General features: G+C 38.1%; 1 protein-coding gene across 8 annotated transcripts in view; it reads right to left on the bottom strand.

Moving 5' to 3' along the window:
- Nucleotides 1-24,488, bottom strand: part of SOX5 (SRY-box transcription factor 5) — a 972,837-nt gene that overhangs the window by 64,022 nt on the left and 884,327 nt on the right. For all 8 annotated transcript variants that reach the window (XM_070410551.1, XM_070410552.1, XM_070410553.1 and 5 more), the window contains one exon: nucleotides 10,092-10,238. In XM_070410551.1, coding sequence (XP_070266652.1) covers nucleotides 10,092-10,238 — 147 coding nt within the window. The remainder of the gene's footprint in view (nucleotides 1-10,091; nucleotides 10,239-24,488) is intronic.

The raw sequence follows: 24,488 nt of genomic DNA, 5'->3' as shown, positions 1-24,488 counted from the left end.
CAGAACACTGAAGAGAGACAGTTCTGTGAAGAATGAGACAAGAACAGAGCTAAGAGATAGAAACCAATTCCATGCACTACTGTTTGAATTTCTGATTAAGCCATACCTGGATTCAGAATAATCTTTTTAAAAAATGTTAGTGAATACATTTCCTTTTTGTTTAATCCAGTTGGTCTGGGTTTTCTATCACGGAAAGAGTTCTAACAAATACAATTGCCATTCAGTGGAACCACAAGTTGGAATACTGGAAAGTTGATTACAGTTCTATTTAAATAAGAATATTGTGACAGTAATAGTTACCCTTTATAAAATACTGCCACCTTATGAAGTGGTGGACTCCCTCTCATAGCAGGAGTCTAGGCAGAGGCAAAGTGACCTCGTGACTGGTTATTATGGGTTGGTCTACATACTTTCTGGGTTTCCTTCTTATTTAAGCTTCCATAATTCTACAAACAAAATAATACATTTTGTTAAATAAATAAAAATTTTGAATATTTTCGGTTTTGAACTTGTCCGTCTTCAGTTTAGAATATTACATCTCTTTATTTTTCTGACTCTTACATCTATGTTTAATTAATGCATTGTTTTCTTTCTACTGTTCACTCTTTAAAGCTTAGCAGAACGCTTTGTTCTCTCTCAAGAAAAATCTTTTGGTGAAGTTTAACAAATAAATATGCAATATATACTATTTTCTTCAGCTAAACAAGATATTAGTAATTGTAATTTTAATAACTATACTAATTAAAATTGTATTGTTAACCTATATTCTGGGGTATTTTTAAAAGGGACTATTAATATTCTTCTTATTTTATGAATATGAAATAATTTTTTTAAAATATATTTTATTGATTTTTTTACAGAGAGGAAGGGAGAGGGATAGAGAGTTAGAAACATCAATGAGAGAGAAACATTGACCAGCTGCCTCCTGCACACTCCCCACTGGGGATGTGCCCGCAATCAAGATACATGCCCTTGACCGGAATCGAACCTGGGACCCTTCAGTCTGCAGGCCGACGCTCTATCCACTGAGCCAAACCGGTTTGGCATGAAATAATTTTTATGCAGACTATATTTAATTCAACGAAGAGAGAATAAAATCTGAGGTTTAGATTAATTCTCTATGATGTCACTTCTTAATTCTCTACTCAAACAGTTCCAATCCAGGGGTCAATAATCAGTAGCTCAAATGAGGCACTGATCAATTATTTAGGATAGAAAAGAAAATATTTTAATTGACTTGAAGAGTGTTTTAGGAAGAATAAAGGACAAATGATTCCCCTGAAGGAAAGTAACAGAAGTGTACTTTTGCTTTCTCAGTCTCTGTCGTAGAAATGACTTAGCGTGTGACAAGGAGAAAGTTCTGAGATGCCCTAAATTAAATTATAGCAGGCCAAAGGGTGGAAGAAAGAGACAAGAGAGGTTAATGAGTTAATCTCAGTGGGGGAAACCAACAAAAGACTGATTACATTCCTAAGTGTGTGGTGAAACTTGGAGTTACCTTCCAGGTGGCTGTTTTCCCATTTCTCTAGAGAGCATAACCAAAGAGCTGACTACCAGGTTGGGCATGATATTTTCTGGACTGTCAACCACAACCAATACAGAAGAGCGAACACTTCTTCCTTATCCAGACTATGCACCTGCCCCCAAGTATCCCTGCTTCACCAATCCCATCCCCTTTATCAACAGCCAATATAAATTTTTCTAAGCAATTTACGCCTTTTCCCCCAGAAACTGTTTGTATAGGAGAGCCCTGCCAATCCTAGGGTGGGGAGCAGGTCTTCTCCATCTAGCACTGCTGCAGGGGGTTTAGACTGCCTTTAGCAGGCTGATGGCTCAACACATCCTTTCTTTTCAAAAAGCTTTCAGGCGCAAAGGTTTTTTTGCTCAACATGTGTTTAGCCACAGTATTCACTAAAGTTGTGCTACAGACTCCTCCTAGGCAGGAACATCCTTCTACACTGTCAGTTTTTTTTTTTTTTTTTTCATGTTCTCTTTAGGTTTTAACCGCCTGGTGTTAAAATTAAAATGCTTTCATTTTAACATAGCTTTTTGGAGAGTGATTCTGCTTCAGGTTGGACCTAGTTGAGAGGGCAACTTTCACTTAAAAAAAAAGTGTGATTCTGTGGATCTTCCTGTGTCTGCAACTTGCTCAGCATCTTGGTTTGCATGATCAAAAAGCTTTGACATGGCTCATCGGAACTGGCTGCTGCATTCATGGCAGGCTCCTGTCAAAACAAAACCAGTACCCTGGACAACAGAGGCCAGACCCAAATCCCTCTGTATAGTGTGCCTTCTTTTAATGCCAACAATATAACTAATCTATCTCTTTGTTTTGTAATTTTTATTGTTTTTATGGTGACCAACCCCCTTCTTTCCAAATCATAAGAAAAATCACCAAACGATCTACTTGGACATTTAATACCACTGTGCTCAGAAGAGCCTCTGTGTAAGTACCTAGCTGTTTGCGATTCCTGTCAACGGAATACAGATGAAAAAGGAAGGAGGGGGCTCATCACGGGGTTTCGGTTGATAGCACTTCATTTAACATATTTCAGTTTAGCAACATGGGACTACAAAAAGAAACTACTTTATTTAAAATGACTGGGCAACTATGTTATATCCATTGTAAATAGGTCCCACCCAGGAAGAGGTGCTAATGATCACGGGCCACATTAACTCTACAGGGTGATTCTTCTCAAATGAATTCACCTCTTGCATATGGCACATACGTGTCACCTCTCTGAGGCTCACAAATAGGCACTGCACAGATATTGAAATGCAAGGGAGAGAAGAGTGTTCAACAAAGCACAAAGCAGCTGTACAGAGCAAGGTGTTAGGGAGGTTCTTGCATTTCATGGATATGCCAGACAGTGTTTAAAGCATAAGAATAGAAAATGTCCAATTTGAATGTGGTTATAATTAGCCGAGGCCAACATCTCTTTCTGTTCTGGTGTTTTAAAAGAAATGAAGTCTACAGCATACCAGCTCCTACAGGTTCAGGATGGATCCGTGATTTTATTTGATCTCACATATATAGACGGAGGACAGCGTCTCTCTTACTGATACTACTTAAGCTCTGTGGGTTACTTGGAGTCAGTATACTCAGAGACTAGTTCTAACCCTGTGTAGTAAGCGAAAATTTATTTGAGATCTTGACCTGGAAAGCTCTAAGAATAAGTCAAATAGTACTATTTGAGGAACTTTTATATATTGGCGATTACATCTTAGCAACTACTATGATTAAAAATTTTTCAGCTCTAACCGGTTTGGCTCAGTGGATAGAGCGTCAGCCTGCGGACTGAAAGGTCCCAGGTTCGATTCTGGTCAAGGGCATGTACCTTGGTTGCAGGGACATCCCCAGTAGGGGGTGTGCAGGAGGCAGCTGATCGATGTTTCTCTCTCATCGATGTTTCTAACTCTCTATCCCTCTCCCTTCCTCTCTCTGTAAAAAATCAATAAAATATATTTAAAAACTTTTTTTTCATAGGTAGATAAAATGTGAAAAATACGAAATGAAGTGATAGCTATACCAAGCAGTGCCTTTTGAACTTTCCATCATGGAAAAAACTCCTGTGGAGGCCTTAGCACTTCTCTGTTTCAAACTTATGAAGTCTCTTTGATGTCGTGTGCTTTATCCCAAAAGGATGATTTTGTCAAATATTAAAAATCGTGTTTTTATAGTTAGTGTCGATGATGGTTTGACTTGGTTGTGGATATACTGGATGTGTTCAGCCCTTACCCCCCACTTGGCATTATGGAATACTGTTTCAAAGTTAGCAAAAAAGCTTTAGTTCCCACATCTCCTGTTCAAACTGATTTTCAGTTAAGATGAATCCTAATTACCTCTGAGGTCTCATACTTACACATATTGCTAAATAATCTTGTGTGTATGCATACCACAGTGTGTGACTCATAGTATTAAACTACAATTCTCCCTTGCAGATCAGTGTGTTGTTGATATAATAATTACTTGAGAGCATGAAACCATCTGATTGGTACATTGTAACAAACAATAGGTATCCTAAGAGGAGTCTCTGACACTTCTGACATTACTAATACAAGCACATGTCTAGCAAATCAGAAAAGATATGCATTACTGTGCCTGTGAAACAGGATCAGATAACAATAGAGTTCCACTTCTTGCCTCTGAATTTGAAGCAATATTTATTAGGATATTATAGCTCAAAGAATCTGAGTGTGTCTGGTAAGCTGGCCAGGGCTGTTTCTGGCTTGTTGGGAAAAATATTTCTTTTTCTTGTCATAACTCCCAGGTGCTACTGCTGAGCAAATGGGAACATTGCTGCCAGAATATTTGAAAACAAGAACAAAAATTGATTTGGACAATCTATGTATTCCTATCATTGACATAGACATAACTATGACCAGGGGTATGACAAGGGTCATAGCAAGGTTAACAGAAAAGCACCCAGAAATTCTCTCTTGTCACCAGCTTTTCAAACGAACTATTCTTGGTTACTGTAGGCAATAAGTTTTCATTAACTACTAAGAGACATGTATTAGTATTTACAAGTTGCTCTTATACTTTTCCCAGAAAATGGCTACTTTGACAAGGAAAAACAGTTAAAATATGAAGTTCAGATGGTTAGCACATCTATGACATTTGAGGATTTCTTGATAACATAGAATTATAAGCCTATACATTATCAACAGTGTGAGAAACTGAATAAATATACTCTCCTCCCAAGAGAACTATTTTAAGGCTAATAGTAATTCTCTTATTAAAAATATAACTATTCTTATAAAGCAAATGCTATCAAGAGATCAATTACTATTATGAAGCAAAGGCTATCTAGGTTCTTAAAAGCCTGCAATAAATAATGCGGAAACCATTTAAATAAAGAAATATGTGGTACAGAAATGAAAGTCCCTGCATACACTTGTGACAGAAAGCTAAACTATAAAAAAATTAATTCAAACATTTGTTAAGAAACATAAGCAGACTCAAAGCAACAATATTATATTTGAAAATCAAGGACCAATACTGCTAAATAATACCTTTGCTAAACAATTTTCCTTAAGCCGGAACTGGTTTGGCTCAGTGGATAGAGCGACGGCCTGCGGACTGAAAGGTCCCAGGTTTGATTCCAGTCAAGGGCATGGACCTGGGTTGCGGACACACCCCCAGTGGGAGATGTGCAGGAGGCAGCTGATTGATGTTTCTCTCTCGTCAATGTTTCTAACTCTCTATCCCTCTCCCTTCCTCTCTGTAAGAAATCAATAAAATATATTTAAAAAAAAAACAATTTTCCTTAATATGAGAAGCAAAATTATTTCTACAGTTTTCTTTAAACAGGATATCTTGTGCACAAAAGTTCAAGATTTCATACTTCTATTCAAAGTTATTTACCAATATTTACTCATAAGCACAGCTGTGAGGACAGGAAAAATGAGAACATCTCTGAAAAATTAAATACATTTCCTTTTGTTAGGGAATGAAAAATAAATTGTCCTGGGGTAGAATTGAGAGAAGAAAAAAATTAAATAATTGCTAAAGAGACAAGTACACATGAATTAAGATTTTATGTAATACCTGAGAAACTTAAAAAACTGCTGCTGATCTGAATTTTGAATCTTTGGCAAAATAGACCATGAAAACAAATCTTTTCTTGGCCTGTGTCTAATAAAATCAAAGCATAAAAATAAAATAAGTTAACCAATGACATTATTTCAGCCATTAATGGAATCAGTTCACAAACAGTAAGTTCAGGGACATACATATAACTCAACAAGCAACACTGTCCAATGCAGAGTTGAAGAGACCAGATTCCTTTTCCAGTTTTCATATTCACAGAACCCAATTTCTATGTGCGGTTTTCAGAGGTTCACTGTGAGTTCTCTAAAGGTTTCTTTATCATTGAATATTATAAGTAATTATGTTCCCAGGTGGCAGTTCAGAGCCCAGTACTGCACTGGAACAACACCACAGGCAGGTCAGGTGACCTCTCTCCACTTCTCCTCTCTCTGGCGCTGAGGACAGACAAAGTGATATGTCTGTCATACGCCATTACCATTAGAACAGAATCTTGTTCTTTTATTACAACTGAACTCCGCCAGATTTCCCAGCAGGTATGCTAAGTGAAATCAATGTCTTGGATTTCCAGGCTGAGCTTGGAGGTCACAGCCACTCTATCATTTCTCAGCATTATCCTTTCTCGCGCGCGCACACACTCTCCAAGCCTCCAACTGGCACACAGCAGATTGAAAACAGCATGCATCAGAGGACCCATGCTGTACAATTTTACAGTCTTTTGGAGCCCCCTCCTTTTGATTCCCCCTTTTATTTTTTATTTTTTGCAAATTGCAAATAAGTTTTGTTTGTGTCCTTCTCCAGAGTTGTGAGGCAAAGGCAAAGGCATAGCCAGGAGGAAGGGCAGGGAATAAAACCAGAGAGCATGATTTTTGACAGCTGTCAATAAGATCATTTTCCTTACATCATCACCTGGATGTAACTTACAAGTCCATTGTTCCGAACAATAAATGGGCTGTCAATGTAAACCATCAGGTTTATGCTGGGTGGGTATGCAGACCACACAAAGCCCTTTAATAAAATAATTCTACAATATATAAGGTGGACATGAAAATTCACTAATAAAACACATAAAAATACCCCCAGGACACTAAGAACTTATTGGATAAATTTTTAAATGCAATAATAAATGATAATTATTATATGGAAGTAAAATATCTTTGCAAAGTGAAAATATTTATTATGCTATATATAAATGTCAATTCCAGACTATAAACAACTAAATTCATATTTTGAAAGGGGTCCTCTTTATTTACTGTTGGTTTTATTTATTCTTGGCCATACCCTTCATTCAAGTGATGATGGTAATATTTATTGGTCAGGTTATTGTTAACCTATTAAAATTTACTGCTCAGTGAAACACAAGCACATTGAAGGCATCTTTTCTGACAGTAAGTGCCTGTAGACAATATGCTAGAGGATACTGAGCAAAGAAAGGACATCTTTTCATTATATTGTTGCTCTTACTTAAAAAAAGAGGTATTTTATTTGTGTTGAACTTTTTATTTATTTAACAATAATTGCAGATGAAAGGATATATAACATCTGCAGTTTTATTAAACTTTATATGATAGAAAAGTCATGAGGTCTAATTTCCTTTTTTGTTTTAAAGAATAGTTTATTGATTTTTAGAGAGAGAGTAAGGAAGAGGGGGAGAGAGAGAGAGAGAAACATCAATGTGAGAGTACATCATGGTTCGGTTGCTTTGCATGCCCCCTAACTGGGATTGAGCCTGCAACCCAGGCATGTGCCCTGTCTGGGAATCAAACCAGCAACCTCCTGGTGCATGGGACAATGACCAACCAACTGAGCTACACTGGCCAAGGCAAGGCTAATTTTCAAAGAGAACTGAATTTTAAAGGTAAAATATAAATATATTTGTTAAATTATATATAATCATAGCTACAGAAACAACCCATTTTTTTTGCTAATATTAAATAAACACAGATATGTGAAACCATAAAATGTGGTAGGATTTTAATATTACTTAAATAATCAGTTTTATGCTCAGTCTATGAAGTTCTCTGAGTGTCTAGAATCATCTATACTTAAAATAGGGTAATATGCAAATTGGCTGGGACTCCGTCATGTAACGACCTATCAGCAGGAGGTTGTTATAGCAGTGTCTCGTGGGCCAGCAGTTTTATTATATGAGATATGAGTGGCAGAGAGCTAAGGAGGGTGGGGCAGTGGGTGCAGAGCTATAGGAGGGCGGGGCAGCAAACTATGTGCAGCAGAGGGCTAGGAGTAGCAGTGGGCAGAGCAGCGGCCACCTGAGGCAAGCAGCAGCAAGCTACTCCCACTAGTACAGTTTATAAAGCAGCATACTAATTTTGGCAAAGAAAACCTTCATTCACTTTTATGTTTGCCATTGTTACCTAAGAACAATGCTCAATAAACATCTGAATAGATGAATGAATGAATGGATGAATGGATGCAAAAATGAATAAGATTGACTAACACCAAAGCTTCATGATTAAGTGATTTGGGGAGGAGACATTAATGATATTTTGAAATGATAAGTAACAAAACAAAATGTCCTGTAAAAATAATACTGAATGTGAACTGTAATTCAAAAATATAAAATGTCCTAATGTAAAGCACCATTATAAAGCATGGCGTAAAAAAAAAAATCGCATTAGTAAGTCAAGAAAAACAGTAATACCTTACAGAGTTATTTGTGTGTGACAATGACTATGTGGCTACAGCTCCTTATTTTACTGAAAATTAGTCTGTGTATGTAATATATTAAAACTGCTGGCCCACAAGACACTGCTTTAAAATTAAATTGTATTGACTAAATGTTATAATTATTATCAAGTTTGAGAAAATGTATGTTCTAGACTGACAGTTGTAGGGGAGCTGAGGAAAAAGGGTAAAGGGATTAAGCGGTATGAATTGGTAGTAACAGAATAGTCACAAAGATGTGGATTACAGCATAGAAAATACAGTTAATAGAGTCATGATGACTGTGTGGGGGGCCCGGTGGCTGCTTGAAGTATCAGGGGAACCACTCTGTAAAGTACATAATTTTCTAGCCACTTTGCTGTACATATGAAACTAACACAGAATACTATTGAATGTAAACTGTCATTGAAAAAAAGGTATGTTCTGCTGTCATTATAAAGTAAAGCAGACCAGGCCTTAGGTATATATTAAGCACTCAACATGCAAGGCCCATTACACAGCTGGAAGAGATCTGACAAGTGGCATATGTATATTTCCTAATGTCACCGGTGTGTACAATCATTTGTACTGTATATTTGCTCATATTGCTATGGAGTCACCTTCTAAGGTCCCTGTCCAGGTTAACTTATACTTTCAAATATATTTCTGTCTTACTAATACAGCAAAGGACTTCGTAGTTTTGGGAGGGCAGAAGTTGGAGCACACTTTCCAAACTGACCCCTTCTCTTTCCAGTTCAATCTCTGGATTAATTGGTTAACTGTGAAAGGTAGTTGCCAGGGCACAAGAGGCTTAGCAGATTTCTTGGATTTTTTTCCTCTTTCAATACTTCCTAATTTTTTTCAACTGTGTGACTATGACTACTCTTACGCTGTTACTCTTTAAACATTTCAGCATGGCTTTCATGGAATGAAGAACAGAAGCAATTTTCTAGGTAGTTCAGCAAAAAAAAAAAAAAAACCCCAAAAACAAACAAACACTGAGGATATATAACTGTATCCATTTTCTACTTAACATTTTCTAATAGGTAGAGAATATGTGCAATTACTTCCCTAAGTAATCTCAGGGAAAATTACTTTATGGCTACTCTTCTTAATTCATCCATAGAAAGTTTAATATCTTCACATATCATATAATAAGTCAGGTCTTTACAAACACAAACATTTGATTTTTCTGCATTCTTCTTCTTCTAAATCAAGAAACAAATTATTAAAACCTCCCCTGATCCTTTTTCATGTTTTCTCAGGAAATGTTTCTTTAGCTACTAAAACTAAACTAGCTCTAAATAGTCTTACTTCTAACACTATTATTATCTTCATATCTTTACCTGATAATTGCATTCGATGAATGGTATATCTGAAATTATACTGATACCATAACACATTATAACTGATTGATATTTAAATCAAACATTTTCTATATGCCCTAATTGTACTTATATTTTAAGTTCTATTTCAGTCACCCCGTCTCTGGGAAACCTTTCCCACAGTCTCTCACTGAAGGTCATCTCTCTGTCCTAATAACATCCAAAGCACTTTATCTGTAAGTCTTTATAAGACTTTGAATCATAGAGTATGGGTATCCATTTTATCACACTGTAAGCTACTTGCGTACAGTCTACTATCTTATAAATCTTTGTAGCACTCATTTCTTACAATAGCTGTCTGTGGAATAAATGATGCGAAATGTAATGTATGTAAATTTACACGCACACCTCACTGATCCTACTAGACTCTTATTTCCTTAAACACCCACAGATTAGCCCCATTGCTGGCACATAATAGATATTCAATAAATACCACTGATTGAAAAGTAACACTCTCAATGGTAAAATACATAGCTTCTTCAAAAGAGTACCTTGCTTTTGGGTGGCGGGCTGTTTGTGCTCTTGTCTGTGTGAATGCTGGTAGGAGAAACAGCAGCACCGAGGTTGCCTTGGGGTATGCCTGGGAGCTTTCCTCCTGGGGATACCTGCATCGCAGCCAGCTGGGCAGCATATAACTGCTGCAGAAGAAACAGAGAGAGAGAGGGGGACATTGAAAAAAGACTCAGTGATAAAATTAATGCACCCTTCAGAAAGTGCCTACATTCAGATGTGGTATTTTTCCTCTGGGTATTTTTGCTTAGTGCCCTGGAATATTTGAGGAAAGAAGCTGTCAGCTAAACTTCCATGACTTACTTTTTATGGGAGGAGTCACAGAGACTACATATAAGAGGTTTCAGCTTCGGTATGCGCAGAGGTTCTAAGCAAACAACAGGATTTATAGTTACTCTTTCCATAGATCTCTGGAAGGCAGGTATATCCTTCTTTGGTCAAGACCTCTTTTTGTTCTACATGTTTTAAATTTTACACAGTGTGTTAAAAATAATGCAGCTTCATATACAAAGTAATTTTCCTATTATTCATGTTTAAAATACTATGTCTTTTTTTCAGACTTGTTGAAATGAGCACCTGTAACAATTTTTTGCGATTGTTAGTTGTGTAGAAATACAAAAAAAGCCATTGAGCTGGAATGGAAGGAGTTTTGGAAGAACATTATCTGGTCAATCTACCTACACCGTTAAAAATTAAGATGCTGCCAGAAGTCCACTTTACTTCATAATATCTAAACAAAGACAAACCTGTAATTATCTTGAGGATTAGGGTTTTCAGGATTACTGTCTAAACATACACACTTTGCTAAGCCATCACATAATCATTCTTACTAAATAACCAATAAAATATTCTCAAAGTCAATTTAATAATAGAGAAAACTTTTAATTTGATAATGATAGCTATATGATGTAGCATCTTAAAACAAGGAGGTTGTTTTAGATTCAAATAGTCAGATCAAAAATTTAAATTATATATTCTTTTCATTTCTATTTAGCAGAATGTGAAAAATTTTAAATCTGGATGGGGGGACAATATATAGTTATTTTCCCCCAATTCTGATATAAACTTCTCACTATTCACAGATCGCTGCATTTGCCACCTGCACATCTGATTTTCCTCATTGGCCTCTATTTAGAACAAATTTTAATTTGTATCAAATAATATGTGTTCCTTAAATTTACATTACATTACAGAAGCATAAAAAGGCTTCAAGTCTTAGAGAATCTAATGAATCTCAGGTCTGCTGGAATTTTAACATAAACCAGACATTTTAATACTGCTGAATCCTAATCTGGCTATTCACAAGTTAACAGGAAATTTCAGTGGATTTAAAGAGGCCAACAGTGGTTCTCACACCTGGCTATATATGTAAGGGATGGTAACTTACAAAATAAATGCCACTGTGACATCATTCAACCTTATAAAAAATTAAGGTCATTTGTCTATCCATTAAAATATGTATGTTGACTGATGTTAAAAGAAGGGAGTAAAGAGATGATTAATATTTGATTTATTACACACTCTTAAGGCAAAATTAAAAATAACAATAGTGTCTGTACTCAGTGAGATCTACAATCCCAGAACCACTGGTTGATCTTGTTGAGAGGGAAGGAGTGCCATGTGGTGGGGATTGAAAAGCCACCCAAAGTTATAAGCATCCTGTGAACTATATCATACACGTCTTTTATATGCATATACAATCCTATATAATAAAAGCCTAATATGCAAATCGACCAAACGGTGGAACGAATGGCAGAACAAGCAGTGGAACGACCAGTCGCTATGACACACACTGACCACCAGGAGGCAGACACTCAATGCAGGAGCTGCCCCCAGCTGGCAGGCCCCAGGCCAGCCAAGGCAGGTGCCAACGGGGGCCCCCAATCGCCCCGCCGTTCACCCTGCAGATCACCCCTGATCACAGGCCAGGCCTAGGAACCCTACCCATGCAAGATTTCATGCACCAGGCCTAACATTTTTCTTGAAAGGATGGCAGATAAAACCAAGAGTTAAATAATAAGATGCATTATAATAAATTACTTAATTACTTTAACAGTTAAGTTGTTCTAAAAACAAATTGAAACTCTAAACATAAAAAACTAAAGCTTTACAATAATGCTCACATCATGAAGTTAACCAGACTAACAGAATAACTCTTTTGCCTTGCACAATAACTTGACTGTTATCTTAAAACTAATGAACACACAACATCATAGAGTATTAGGTTTGCCTGTCTTTATATTGCTTAAAATATTGCATTTTTAATTCCATTTCCCTCTCCCCATCCCTGCAGTAAATCAGACAATGATTTTTTAAGTAAACAAAACAATCACATATGATTAAATTGAATCTACTCATTGATTACTTAGTGTATTCTTGGTGGTCATATGTTCATATGTATGTTTCTTTATGTATAGATACATATAAATAATCATCACTTTTGTCACACATTGTAACATAAGCCTACATTGTTGTCTCTCCAGCATTTTGAGCTCCTTCAAGGACCATGATTTCTACCTCTAGTGGAATAGTTAAAAGTAAGGCAAACCTCAATTCTAATCCCATGTCTGAACCAGTGACCTTGGGCAACTAAAATGAGGCACAAATCTATAATCTGCAAATTCAAGGATAAATAAAACTTTTAGTAGGGTTGCTGTGAGAAGCAAATCACTTAATGTGTATAAAATACTCAGAAAAAACACATGGTAAAGAATGCTTGATAAATAACTAATAATTTTATATGTATTTATTGATTTTTAGAGAGATGGGAGGAGAGAGATAGTAACACTGATGAGAAACATTGATTGGCTGCCTCCTATAGGCCCCCTACAAGAGATCGAGCACACAGCCTGGGCATGTGCCTAGACCAGGAATAGAGCCAGCCACTTCTTGGTTCATGAGTCGATGTTCAACCACTGAGCCACATAAGCCAGGCAATTAGGTAATATATATGCTAACATCCTGCTAAATACTCTAGACTAGTGATGGCGAACCTTTTGAGCTCAGCGTGTCAGCATTTTGAAAAACCCTAACTTAACTCTGGTGCCGTGTCACATATAGAAATTTTTTGATATTTGCAACCATAGTAAAACAAAGATTTATATTTTCGATATTGATTTTATATATTTAAATGCCATTTAACAAAGAAAAATCAACCAAAAAAATGAGTTCGCATGTCATAGGTTCGCCATCACTGCTCTAGACTATAGTAGTATGGTGAAGGATACAGAAAGTGTATAAACATAATTTCTTTACTAAGTAAAGATTAATAAACATAAAATAGTGGGACAATTCATGTACTATAACTGCATGCTACTGAAAAATAAACAGGAAATCACTCAGTGCATTCTGATATGTTTTCACAAAAGATATGTAGCTAAGCTGGAGGTGGCATTCTAGAAAGGGAGAATAATTTAAAGAAAGGCACAGGGGCAGGAGTAATTTAGTTGTTGCAAAGGGAACACAGGATAGTGTGGAGCAGCGAGTAGTTGAGAGGATGTGGTAGAAAGAACAATGTAAAATAGTAGTGGATTTGTAAGCTTAGTTCACCTTCTAAAAAAACTTAAAATACAGGCAAAAGGGTTTAAATTTAATATGTGGACAAGAGAAAGCCACTTAATGTTTGAGAGCAATATATATGACATTTTTAACTAAAACAAAGATAAGGCAAAATTTATCAGTTATGAGGTTATCACAATTTAGTAGTGATATTTTTAATGATAATTTGAGCTGAAAAGTAACACTTGTGACAATGAAGAGGGGAAAATGACTCCAAATTAATACTAACTGAAGAGAAGTAAAAAGAAACTGAACAGGATGAGTCATGTAATTTATATAAAGTCTCCATTTCATAGATATAGTACATAAATATTCACCTATCGTACATTCTCATTAGTGTACATAGTCATTGTATTATCTTTGTAAGACAGCCAAAACACATATATTTTCTTCTTCTTCTTCTTCTTTTTTTTTTTTTTTAGAAAAGGGAAGAAGTAAGTAACACAGAGAAATTTTCCTATAATTTTGCATTGTGGTAGTGAAAATGCTAGAACCACTCAGTCAGGGGCTTCCCCTAACATATAGCTCATTAAACACTGCTTTAGGTATTAAGAGCCTGATGCAATGTATCTATAACAATATGAGCTTGAATTGTATTTATCTTAGCCAAACCTAATCAGTGTTTGTTTTTTCCTAGCCTGTGCCATGTGTACCAAAGCACTACTAGGCTGACAGTGGGTGGGAAGTTCATTAGCAGGCATTCCTGGTGCTGAGTTGTAATGATCCAATGTAGGGTCAAAATAAAGTCTGGCCTGGCTGGTATGGTTCAGTGGATCAAGCACCATCCCATGCACCAAGAGGTCACTGGTTTGATTCCCATCAGGGCACATGCTGGGTTGTGGGCTCGAACCCCTGCTCCCCCATAGGTAGAGTGAAGGAGACAGCTGATCCATATTTCTCTCTCATTGACGTTTCTATCTTTCCATTCCTCTCTAAAATCAGTAAAAAACATATTTCAAAACAGTCTGATATGATGATCGAGAACAGATATTTTAACTTGAACTAATTAATTAGTATAGGTGATAGTGCTAATTCGCACTATTAATTAATTGCTAATTGGGGGGGAAATGCTACAGTTGTATTTGGATATCATAGCTTTTAACCAGTTAGATATGATTGTATTTTCTTATGAAGGTAATCATTTTACTCAGATAGTCTAAGCTAGTGTTTAGTACTTTTCAGTGCTAGGAGTGGAGAAATTCCACAATACAGCCTATTTAAATTCTGAGGTAAATTACTTCATTAATTACTTGAGATGGCAAGTTCTTGCCACTTCACCCTAATAAGTAAGCTATTTTCCCCAAATTGCTAAAAACACAACTTCTCCCATTGGCTACTAGCCTAGTGTTTAATTGCCATCTGGAGTATTTGGACTCAAAGCATTAAGTAGTGATGAAACTATATATCACTATTTGTTCCCTCACACCATTTACTGCCTAGCAAACTCCTTGAAGGCAGGGATTATGTCTCTATTATTTAGTGCTTTCTCAGAAAATCCTAGAAGGAAGAAAAAAGGAATGAGTAAAGGCAGAAATGAACTGTAGAATATCATTAATGTTTAACAAAACTACATTTCCAGGATATATTTAATACATATTTAATAATGATAATGACATTTTAAAAATCTGAAAAGAAACTGGCATCACTTTATTATTTGAGAAATTAGGAAAAAATAGCTATTGGTGATGTTGATGAAAATCATTCATTCATTCATTAATTCCACTCACTTAAAAGGCACAAAATTAATTTCAACATCTTATCAGCATAAGAACAAAAGGTAGATTAATATACCCATTATTGTAATAGTAACTAAATAAGTCAATTTAGAATTATGAACAGAAAAATTAGGTGAAGATTATTAGAAAAAGTTAATATCTTTTTGGAAAGACAATAGAACCAAGACATTAAGAATACAGATATCTACACTAATAAAAGAGAAACATGGTAATTAGCGTACGACTGCTACCATTCCCATTGGCTAATCAGCATATCCTTATGAAAATTAACTGTCAGCCAAGATGGCGGCTGGCAGCCATGCACTGAAGCAAACAGGGAGGCTTGCTTGCTCCAGTGACTGGCGGACTCCAACGTTCCCCGCCTGACTTGGCAGCCTCTCAGCTGCAACTCTAAGCAACTATGTACTATGTAACAAATATAGAAGCTAAACAAAACCCTAGAAACCAGCTTTATTCAGCCAGGCTTCAGCCAGCCTGACTGCAACATTGTATCAATGTTTTCGGCAGCGAGGCCTCAGAGCTAAACCTGGCCCAGAATAAAAAAAAAAAGAAAAAAAGGAGCTGTTGGGAGCTTCACTCACCCCTCAACCAGAAAACGGCCCTCAGCCCCTCAGCCAGCCTGGCCAGGCACCCCAGTGGGGACCCCCACCCTGATCCAGGACACCCTTCAGGGCAAACCAGCCGGCCCCCACCCGTGCACCAGGCCTCTATTCTATATAGTAAAAGGGTAATATGCCTCCCAGCACCGGGATCAGTGTGACAGGGGGCAGTGCCCAAACCCCCTGATCGCTCTGCGGCTCTGTGTGTGACAGGGTGCGGCGCCCCCCCCCCCCCCCACCCGACAGGCCCTGCTCTGTGTGTGACGGGGTAGAGCCATAACCTCTCCATCGGCCCTGCCCTGAGTGTGACAGTGGCAGCGCCCCAACCCCCTGATCAGCCCTGCTCTGTGGGTGATAGAGGGTGGAGCCCCAACCTCCCTCCATGGGACTTGCTCTGTGTGTGATAGGGGGGAGCTCCTCAACCCCCTGATGGGCCCTGCTCTGTGCGTGACAGGGGGGAGCTCCCCAACCCCCTGATTGACCCTGCTCTGTGTGTGACAGGGTATGGAGCCCCAACCCCCCTGATGGGCCCTGCTCTGTGAGTGACAGGGGGCAGCGCCCCAACCCCCTGATCAGCCCTGCTCTGTGAGTGACAGGGGGCAGTACCCCAACCGCCTGATTGGCCCTGCTCTGTGCGTGACAGGGGGTATCGCTGCAACCTCCCCATTGACCCTGCCTTGAGTGTGACAGGGGGCAGTGCCCAACCCCCCAATCGGCCCTACCCTCAGTGTGACTGAGGGTGGCATTACAACCTCCCGATCCGCCCTGCTCTGTGCATGACAGGGGGCGGTGCCCCAACTCCCCAATCGGCCCTGCTCTGAGCCTGACCAGGGGCTGAACCTAGGGATTGGGCGTGCCCTCTGTCACCCGCGAGCAGGCCTAAGCCAGCAGGTCGTTATCTCCTGAGGGGTCCCAGACTGCGAGAGGGCACAGGCCAGGCTGAGGGACCCCCCCCCCCCACCCCAGTGCACAAATTTTTGTGCACCGGGCCTCTAGTTCTTAAATATTTTGGAAAAGACAAATGAGAAATGCCTTATATCTGATCAGGGGATATACAGTACTCACTGAATCCCACATATTTATTATTTAGAGAGTAAAAAGTACTTAGTAGGAGCTAAACTTTTAGTAGATGTAAACTATTTTGGGGGATCCTTTTTTATTACTTAAATCAAAGCTTAATTTTCTATTTGAACTAGAATCTATTATCAGGTGTTCCTTTCTTTTTTCTTTTTTTTTTTTAAATAGATTTTATTGATTTTTTACAGAGAGGAAGGAAGAGGGATAGAGAGTTAGAAACATCGATGAGAGAGAAACACGGATCAGCTGCCTCCTGCATACCCCCCATTGGGGATGTGCCCATAACCAAGGTACATGCCCTTGACTGGAATCGAACCTGGGACCCTTCAGTCCGCAGGTCAACGCTCTATCCACTGAGGCAAACTTGTTGGGGCAGGTGTTCCTTTTTTCTGAGAAAAATTTGCATAAAGTCCCAGGAGACAGGGCTGACACTACATTCTGACAGTTACTCAGGAGTCATTAGTATATGACAGTATATGGTTTGATTCAACTATCTTATCTTCCCCTACTGCAGCCATGGATTAAGAGAGAGGGACATTCATATTTTAATGGGAAAACAGTGCAAAATAAGTAATGTCTACTATTCTCTTTGTCCTTACTCTCCCTTTTTTTTACTCCTCACCTCTCTCCTTTCCATGTCACCCAACTTCACACTAGATAGGAGAGCTGGGTACAAAAAGCACAGAATAAAAATTTAAAAATGACATTAAAATTATGACTAAAAACATTGTCTTTTCTAAATGCTGTATGGTAAAACATACTGATTCTTTAAGAAATTTTTGAACTTTGACCTTGCCTGCCATTATCTGAATGGAGAGGGCTAACTGGCTACAAAACCATTTAATATTGTTTTTGTTGAATTAAAATTATTTTTATAGGTAGAATAATTTTCTCCGAGTGTTATCTCATATCCAACATCAGCCCATAAATGAGAGAAAAAAATATACTGTAACTATAAATGAATGTTTCATATTTTAATGTTTAATGAAACCAATTTTACTTTAATTTGGCTGGAAGTTCAAGTCCTTTATCACTCTTGATGCTCAAGAAAACTCACTCAGAAATTAGCAGTGACTTCTAAACTCTCCAATAAGCAAACAAATATAGGCCTAAGTTTTCAAAAATAACTCTGATTAATAGCACCTTGAAGTTCAAATATATTCATAGAAATGACAGGTGATTTTTTTTTAAGTGCGGGGTCTGAAATCTGGCAATAAGAGTTAATATATATTCACTGTGTTAACCACTTGGATTAGAGGTTTTAAAACATGTGCATTGTCATTTATTAGGATTTTAAAAATAGGTAAATGTGTACTTCTAAAATTTAAATCAAACTCTATGATATATGTTAGATGTGATGTGTAAGGAAAGCATTTGTTTGTTTTTTTAAGGGAAGGGACAAAAGTAACATTTGTGAGGAAAAATTCAGAAAGCAATTTCAAGGCTCTGTAAGTGTTATCTTTATAGCTTAATTTCAGCTTCTTAATGTAACTTAAATGTGGAGTTTAAAGAGAAACTAATGTACTGGAGAAAATCTTTCAAAACATATCAGCATGTTTCAATGTGAATAAATCTGCTTTGCACATTATTTTTCACAATGTTTCTTCACAGAAAATTATCAGAGCAACTTAAGTTTAAATATGGACTTTCTTTCCCTAATATTGTCAGCTCTTCCTTTGGATGTTATTCAAGTATATTGTAAAAAAAAAAAAGAAAGAAAGAAAGAAAGAAAAAAAAGATAGGCCTTAAATTTACTGGATCCCAAGGCAAAAATGCAAAGTGCAAATAGAAACTCACATGCCAAATTTATAAAAAATTACATTTTACAAATCATGCTAATAAAGTTAAATAAAGTATGTTTCACTCTCCCATTGTGACAAACAAACCTGCAAAATATCTGGATGCAAACCACAATGTACCACTTCACAATAGGATGCCTATTATTAAAAAACAAACAAACAAAAAAAGAAAATTACAGAGGGTCTTGAAGATGTGTAGAAATTGGAACCCTTGTGCATTGCTGGTGGGAATATAAAATGGCGCAGCTGCTATGGAAAACAGTATGACAATTCATCAAAAAATTAAACAGAACCGCCATATGATCCAGCAATCCCACTTTTGAGTCTATACCCAAAATAACTGAGCTCAGGAACTGGAACAGATATCTGTACACCCATGATTGGAGCAACATTAGTCACAATAGCCAAAAACTGAAAGAAACCCCAGGGTCCATCAACAGAACACTAGCTCTGTACCCATTAAAGAATGCTAGCATGCCAAACACAGTGAGCTCTGAAACATAATGACTTGTATTAACCACTAAGGTGACTGCTAGTAAAGATGAAGTCTAGACAGAGCTGACAGCTAGCTTTCAAGATTGAGACTCTTAGACAATTCTATGAATGGATGAAAGGCTTGGAGTAAGGAGTCGATGGTTAGAGTTCTCTCCTAGCCTCCTCAGTGGTTAATCCATAGAAGTGGAGTCAGGACTGGAGGAGTGAAGCATTTCTCTTGCTGCTTCAGCAGCCCTAACATAAATCATGGGAGAAGGTGTCTGGAAGAAGGTACCTGGGGAATTTGATAAGAGTTTCCATTTCATCTCCAATGCAAAATTCCAGCTGGAGTGTTTATCCAAAGGGCATGAAGAGAGTAGCAGTCTGGGTATACCAGGGATTAACCAGTCACCTTGAGGGCAAGTTCAAATAAGTACACACAACCTGGGAGATTCAGGATCTTTTACATTTAGACACAATTTCTTCTTTATTTAAAAAACTTATTTTTATTGACTTCAGAGCAGAAGGGAGAGAGAGATAGAAATATCAATGATGAGAGAGAATCATTGATTTACTGCCTCCCACACGCCCTACACTGGTGATAGAGCCCACAACCCAGGCATGTGCCCTGGCCAGAAATTGAACCATGACCTCCTGGTTCAAAGGTCGACACTCAACCACTGAGCCATGCCAGCAGGCTGGACACAATTTCTAAACTTGAGAGGAAGAAATACAACAAACTAAAAGAGTATGTCAACTCAAAGTTGTACAAATGAAGGAAACTTATAGTCATCTAAATGGTGCATAATTTAAAAAATGAACAAGTTGGAGCTACTGGAACATAAGAGTCAAAAGCAGATTATGTAAGGAAATGACCTGAGTGGACAGAGACTTCTAAGGCTGGATGGTCAGCTGACATCCAGAGGTGATTCAAGACAGCAGGAGGACAAGCCACAAGGGGAAGGTAGAAGAAGGTCTGCCTTCAGAGGAAACAGGTGAGCCACTTGGAAACATGTCTGAGAAAACAAGGGGCTGGCTGGTAGGGGCTCCAAGGCAGAAACTATTCCTATTATGATCCACACCTCCATATATATATGTGTGTGTGTGTGTGTATATATATATATATATATATATATATATATATATATATATATGCCTAAGTGACCATTCTACCAGTAGCTATGATACGCACTGACCACCAGGGGGCAGATGCTCAATGCATAGGCATGGAAACATGGAACAGACTGATGGATCTCAGAGGGAAGGGGAAAGGGGGAGGGCAGGAAGAGATTAACCAAAGATCTTATATGCATACTAGAGGCCCGGTGCATGGATTCATGCACCAGTGGGGTCCCTCAGCCTGTCCTGCGGGGATTGGGTCAAAACCAGCAGTCCGACATCCCCTGAGAGGAACTGGATTGCAAGAGGGTGCAGGCCAGGCCGAGGGACACCACCAGTGCACAAATATGTGCACTAGGCCTCTAATTATCTATATCTATCTATATCTATCTATCTATCTATCTATCTATCTATCTATATCTCACTCCTGGGTAATATGTCTTGGAAAAGCTGGAATACAAAGTAAAATATTAGTCCAGTCAGCGTGGCTCAGTGGTTGTGCATCGACCTATGAACCAGGAGGTCATGGTTTGACTCCCGGTCAGGGCACATGCCTGTCTTGCGGACTCAATCCCCAGTAGGGGCCATGCAGGAGGCAGCCAATCCATGATTCTCTCTTATCATTGATGTTTCTATATTTCTTTCTCCCTTTCTCTTCTTCTCTGGAATCAATAAAAATATATATTTTTTAAAAAGCAAAACATTATGTCTCGCTGTAGTGCATTTTTACCATTAAAAGCCACAAGGTGCCAAGCAGGTACTGGACATATCAGAAGTGGACACTTTGTAAAGTATCTGATTGTCCAACCCATGGGCTGTACACCTGAAACTAATACACAATAATATTAAATCTGAACTGTAATTGAACGAAGAAGCTATGTTATCTATGTCCAACTGCTCTCACCAAATATTAAGAATACACAGATCTTTATTATTTATTCCAAATTGAGTCCCACTCAGTGTGATACTTGGATGGAATACGGAGCTATCCATTAGGGGTGGAGTGCAGAGAGGGTGTGAAAGTGGCACCTGCTCAAAATTACAGAATGCATGTGAGCTGACTTAAATCCTAAGACCCTTTTCACAGGTATGATGCTCTCGTGCTGTTTCTGTCACATTGCAGATACCAAAGCATATAAAGAAGAAACACTCGAATCGACTGATTAAAAAGGCTTTCTTCATTTTATCACGTACAAGTAAATCTTAACGAGCTAGAAAACACACACACACACACACACACACACACACACACACACACATTTTGACTTTTAAAATTGAAGCAGTTCCGTAAAGAACCAGATCTATTTGCGCGAGTCAGGCAAGAAAACACCAACTGATAGTTTCTCTCTCTTGCTCTCCCTCCCTGCGTTTTCTCCTCCACAAGCCATCTCCATGTACTGCACAGTAATCCATTACAATATGTTCCAACATCTGCCTCCCCATATGATGTATGACCTATTCCATTGACCCTTTTTATGCCGCTTCAGACTTGCTGCTCGTTACTGTGGGAGGATGAGCACTGCGTCTATGCCTGAGGTTACCAACCAGTAAATACATCTCCATTTGGCAAGGTAAGCAGGACACTGGCTGGGAAGCTCTTCAGATCTGTATATGCCAGTTCCTATACTCAGATCTCTAACTGGTTTAATCTATTGGGAACAATAAAACACTGATGAGATTCCTTTCAGAGTAACGATAAGAGGAGAAATGCTTGTTTACCAGGGTGGGGAAGTTCTGTTGTTACCGACTATTCATCATTTAATGCAGGAAAACTGAGGATTATGAGAAAGATTTTTAAAGAAAACACTTCTGTTCGCCTAAGTTCATAGTTGTGAAACCATTGTTCATTTCAACCCAATAGATTGGGGAGGGGTGTAAGAGTCATCAAAATTTAAAAAATAGCATTTTATCTCAATACAAAAAGAATTACTCGCTCATAATAAACCAGACTAAGTATTATTCTGCATAGTATAAAAATCAGACTCACAACCAGAATGAATGGTTGCTAGATTCTTGAAAGTGTAAGGCGCACATAAGGAAGAGCCAGGATTTGCTCAGTGGCGATACTGAGCCAGCCTAGAAGTCTGCCTGCTGCTTCAGGGGTCGCCATAACAATTCAGTGTGCTCAGTGGCAAAAAGGAAGGCTCTTAGTGATTCAATAACTTGCCAAAGGTTAAGCAACCAGCAGTTCCAGAAGTATGAGTATCCATGGTTGTTCTCCTTTCTAGCTTGTGCCAGATAAACTTGCCACATGGGGACCCATGTCACCATGTGAAAATGCTTTCCAAACTTAAACTTTATGTGATGGAATCATCTCCCTCTACGCAGTGATGGCGAACCTATGACACGCGTGTCAGAGGTGACACGCGAACTCATTTTTTTGGTTGATTTTTCTTTGTTAAATGGCATTTAAATATATAAAATAAATATCAAAAATATAAGTCTTTGTTTTACTATGGTTGCAGATATCAAAAAATTTCTATATGTGACACGGCACCAGAGTTAAGTTAGGGTTTTTAAAATGCTGACACGCCGAGCTCCAAAGGTTCGCCATCACTGGTACCGCATTGGGATTCCCCTCCCCGCTGGTCAGTGGAAATAGGATGTCTCCTGAACTCTGAGTCAACAATAATTTCCAAGGCCAAAGCTTCAAGAGTAAAGGGTTTCTTGATTGTCTGGTGACAGAACTCTACTCTCCCTGAAGAAAGCACAGCCATTCAAGATTTTTCTCTTTAATTGTTTTTGTTTCACTGCTAGTACTAATAGACAGCATGTATGATGGGTTAAAATGAAAAGGACTGCTTCCTTTGGACTTCCCCCTTATTTTTTTCTTCATTGTTTTCCTTGTAAACCTTGAAGATTAAGACAGTATTGCCTATTAACATTAGTGCTGATTATTTAAGATAAATTGATCTAAATCTCAAGAGAAGGACAGGCACAGAATAACAATAGCAGCAAAAGTAACCATAAGAGCCAAAGTTGATAGACAGATGCTAATTGTATGCTTACATCTTTCTGAACCTTCTCAACAGCCTTAGGAAATAGATCTTGCTTGTATTTTGTGGAGGAGGACACCGAAAGACAGAGAAAGTAAAAATAATTTGTCCAAACAACAGGTAAGAGGCAAAGCTGAGGTTAGAATCCAATTTTTTTTAGAGAGCCTAAAACTCTTAACCTCTATGCCTTATGGACTTTCTATTTTTCTGGTCATTTTAATATAGTCGTAGGATCTGGGGCTTCGGGTCAAAGAGTTGGACAAGCCTGAGGAGGGCAATTCTAACAGTGCTGCTGACAGAGGCTGGGTTCTTCTGATAAAAACGATATTACTGCACATGTAGGGCAGGAAGTGACAAATATTCAAGAGGCCACTTTGCCTAGCATTTTCGCCCTGCTTCTTCCCCTTGGCTACTTTCAGTGAAACATTGTTTCAGTGGGTTTTCTTCTCAATTCACGGTGTTGTAAGAGCATATATAATGTTCTCGGGCAGATCAGGAAGGGCTTCCCTATAAATATAATTACTTCAAATGAGAGTACACACATGGAGTAGGGAAAAGTCCTGGCAGAACAGCCTCATGGTGGGAGAGAACAAGGCGAGCACAGGGTCCTGGGAGGAGGCCGTGCGGCTCCAGTGGGGTGGGAAAGATATTTGCAAAAGTAGGTGGAAAGCTGTAACAGCTTAAAGAAGAGGAATGATATCATTAGATTTGCATTTCCACAAGATTAGTCTAAATATAATAAGGAGAAGTGATTGAAAGGGTTTGGTTCACCTGCAACCCACTTTTAACTGAAGTAACATCTACCTAATCACTTTTTTTTTACATGATTTAAAATTGATTCAAAGTCAATGTAGAATAAATCTGGATATATAATTTTCAACATGCTGAGTCATTCTTATTTAAATATTTGCTCTTTCCTGTATAACTTACACTAAGAATGTAATCTTATGTTTTAAAAAATCTATATTTGGCTACAATTCATAGTCACTAAACTTGTTTTTTCTAGACCATTTAAAATAG

Source organism: Myotis yumanensis, unplaced genomic scaffold (genome assembly GCF_028538775.1).
Source record: "Myotis yumanensis isolate MYYU_CA2020_CCGP unplaced genomic scaffold, mMyoYum1.0.hap1 SCAF_3, whole genome shotgun sequence".
NCBI lineage: Eukaryota > Metazoa > Chordata > Mammalia > Chiroptera > Vespertilionidae > Myotis > Myotis yumanensis.
Note: the sequence above shows the minus strand (reverse complement) of the source record. Positions and strands in the feature narration are given on the sequence as shown.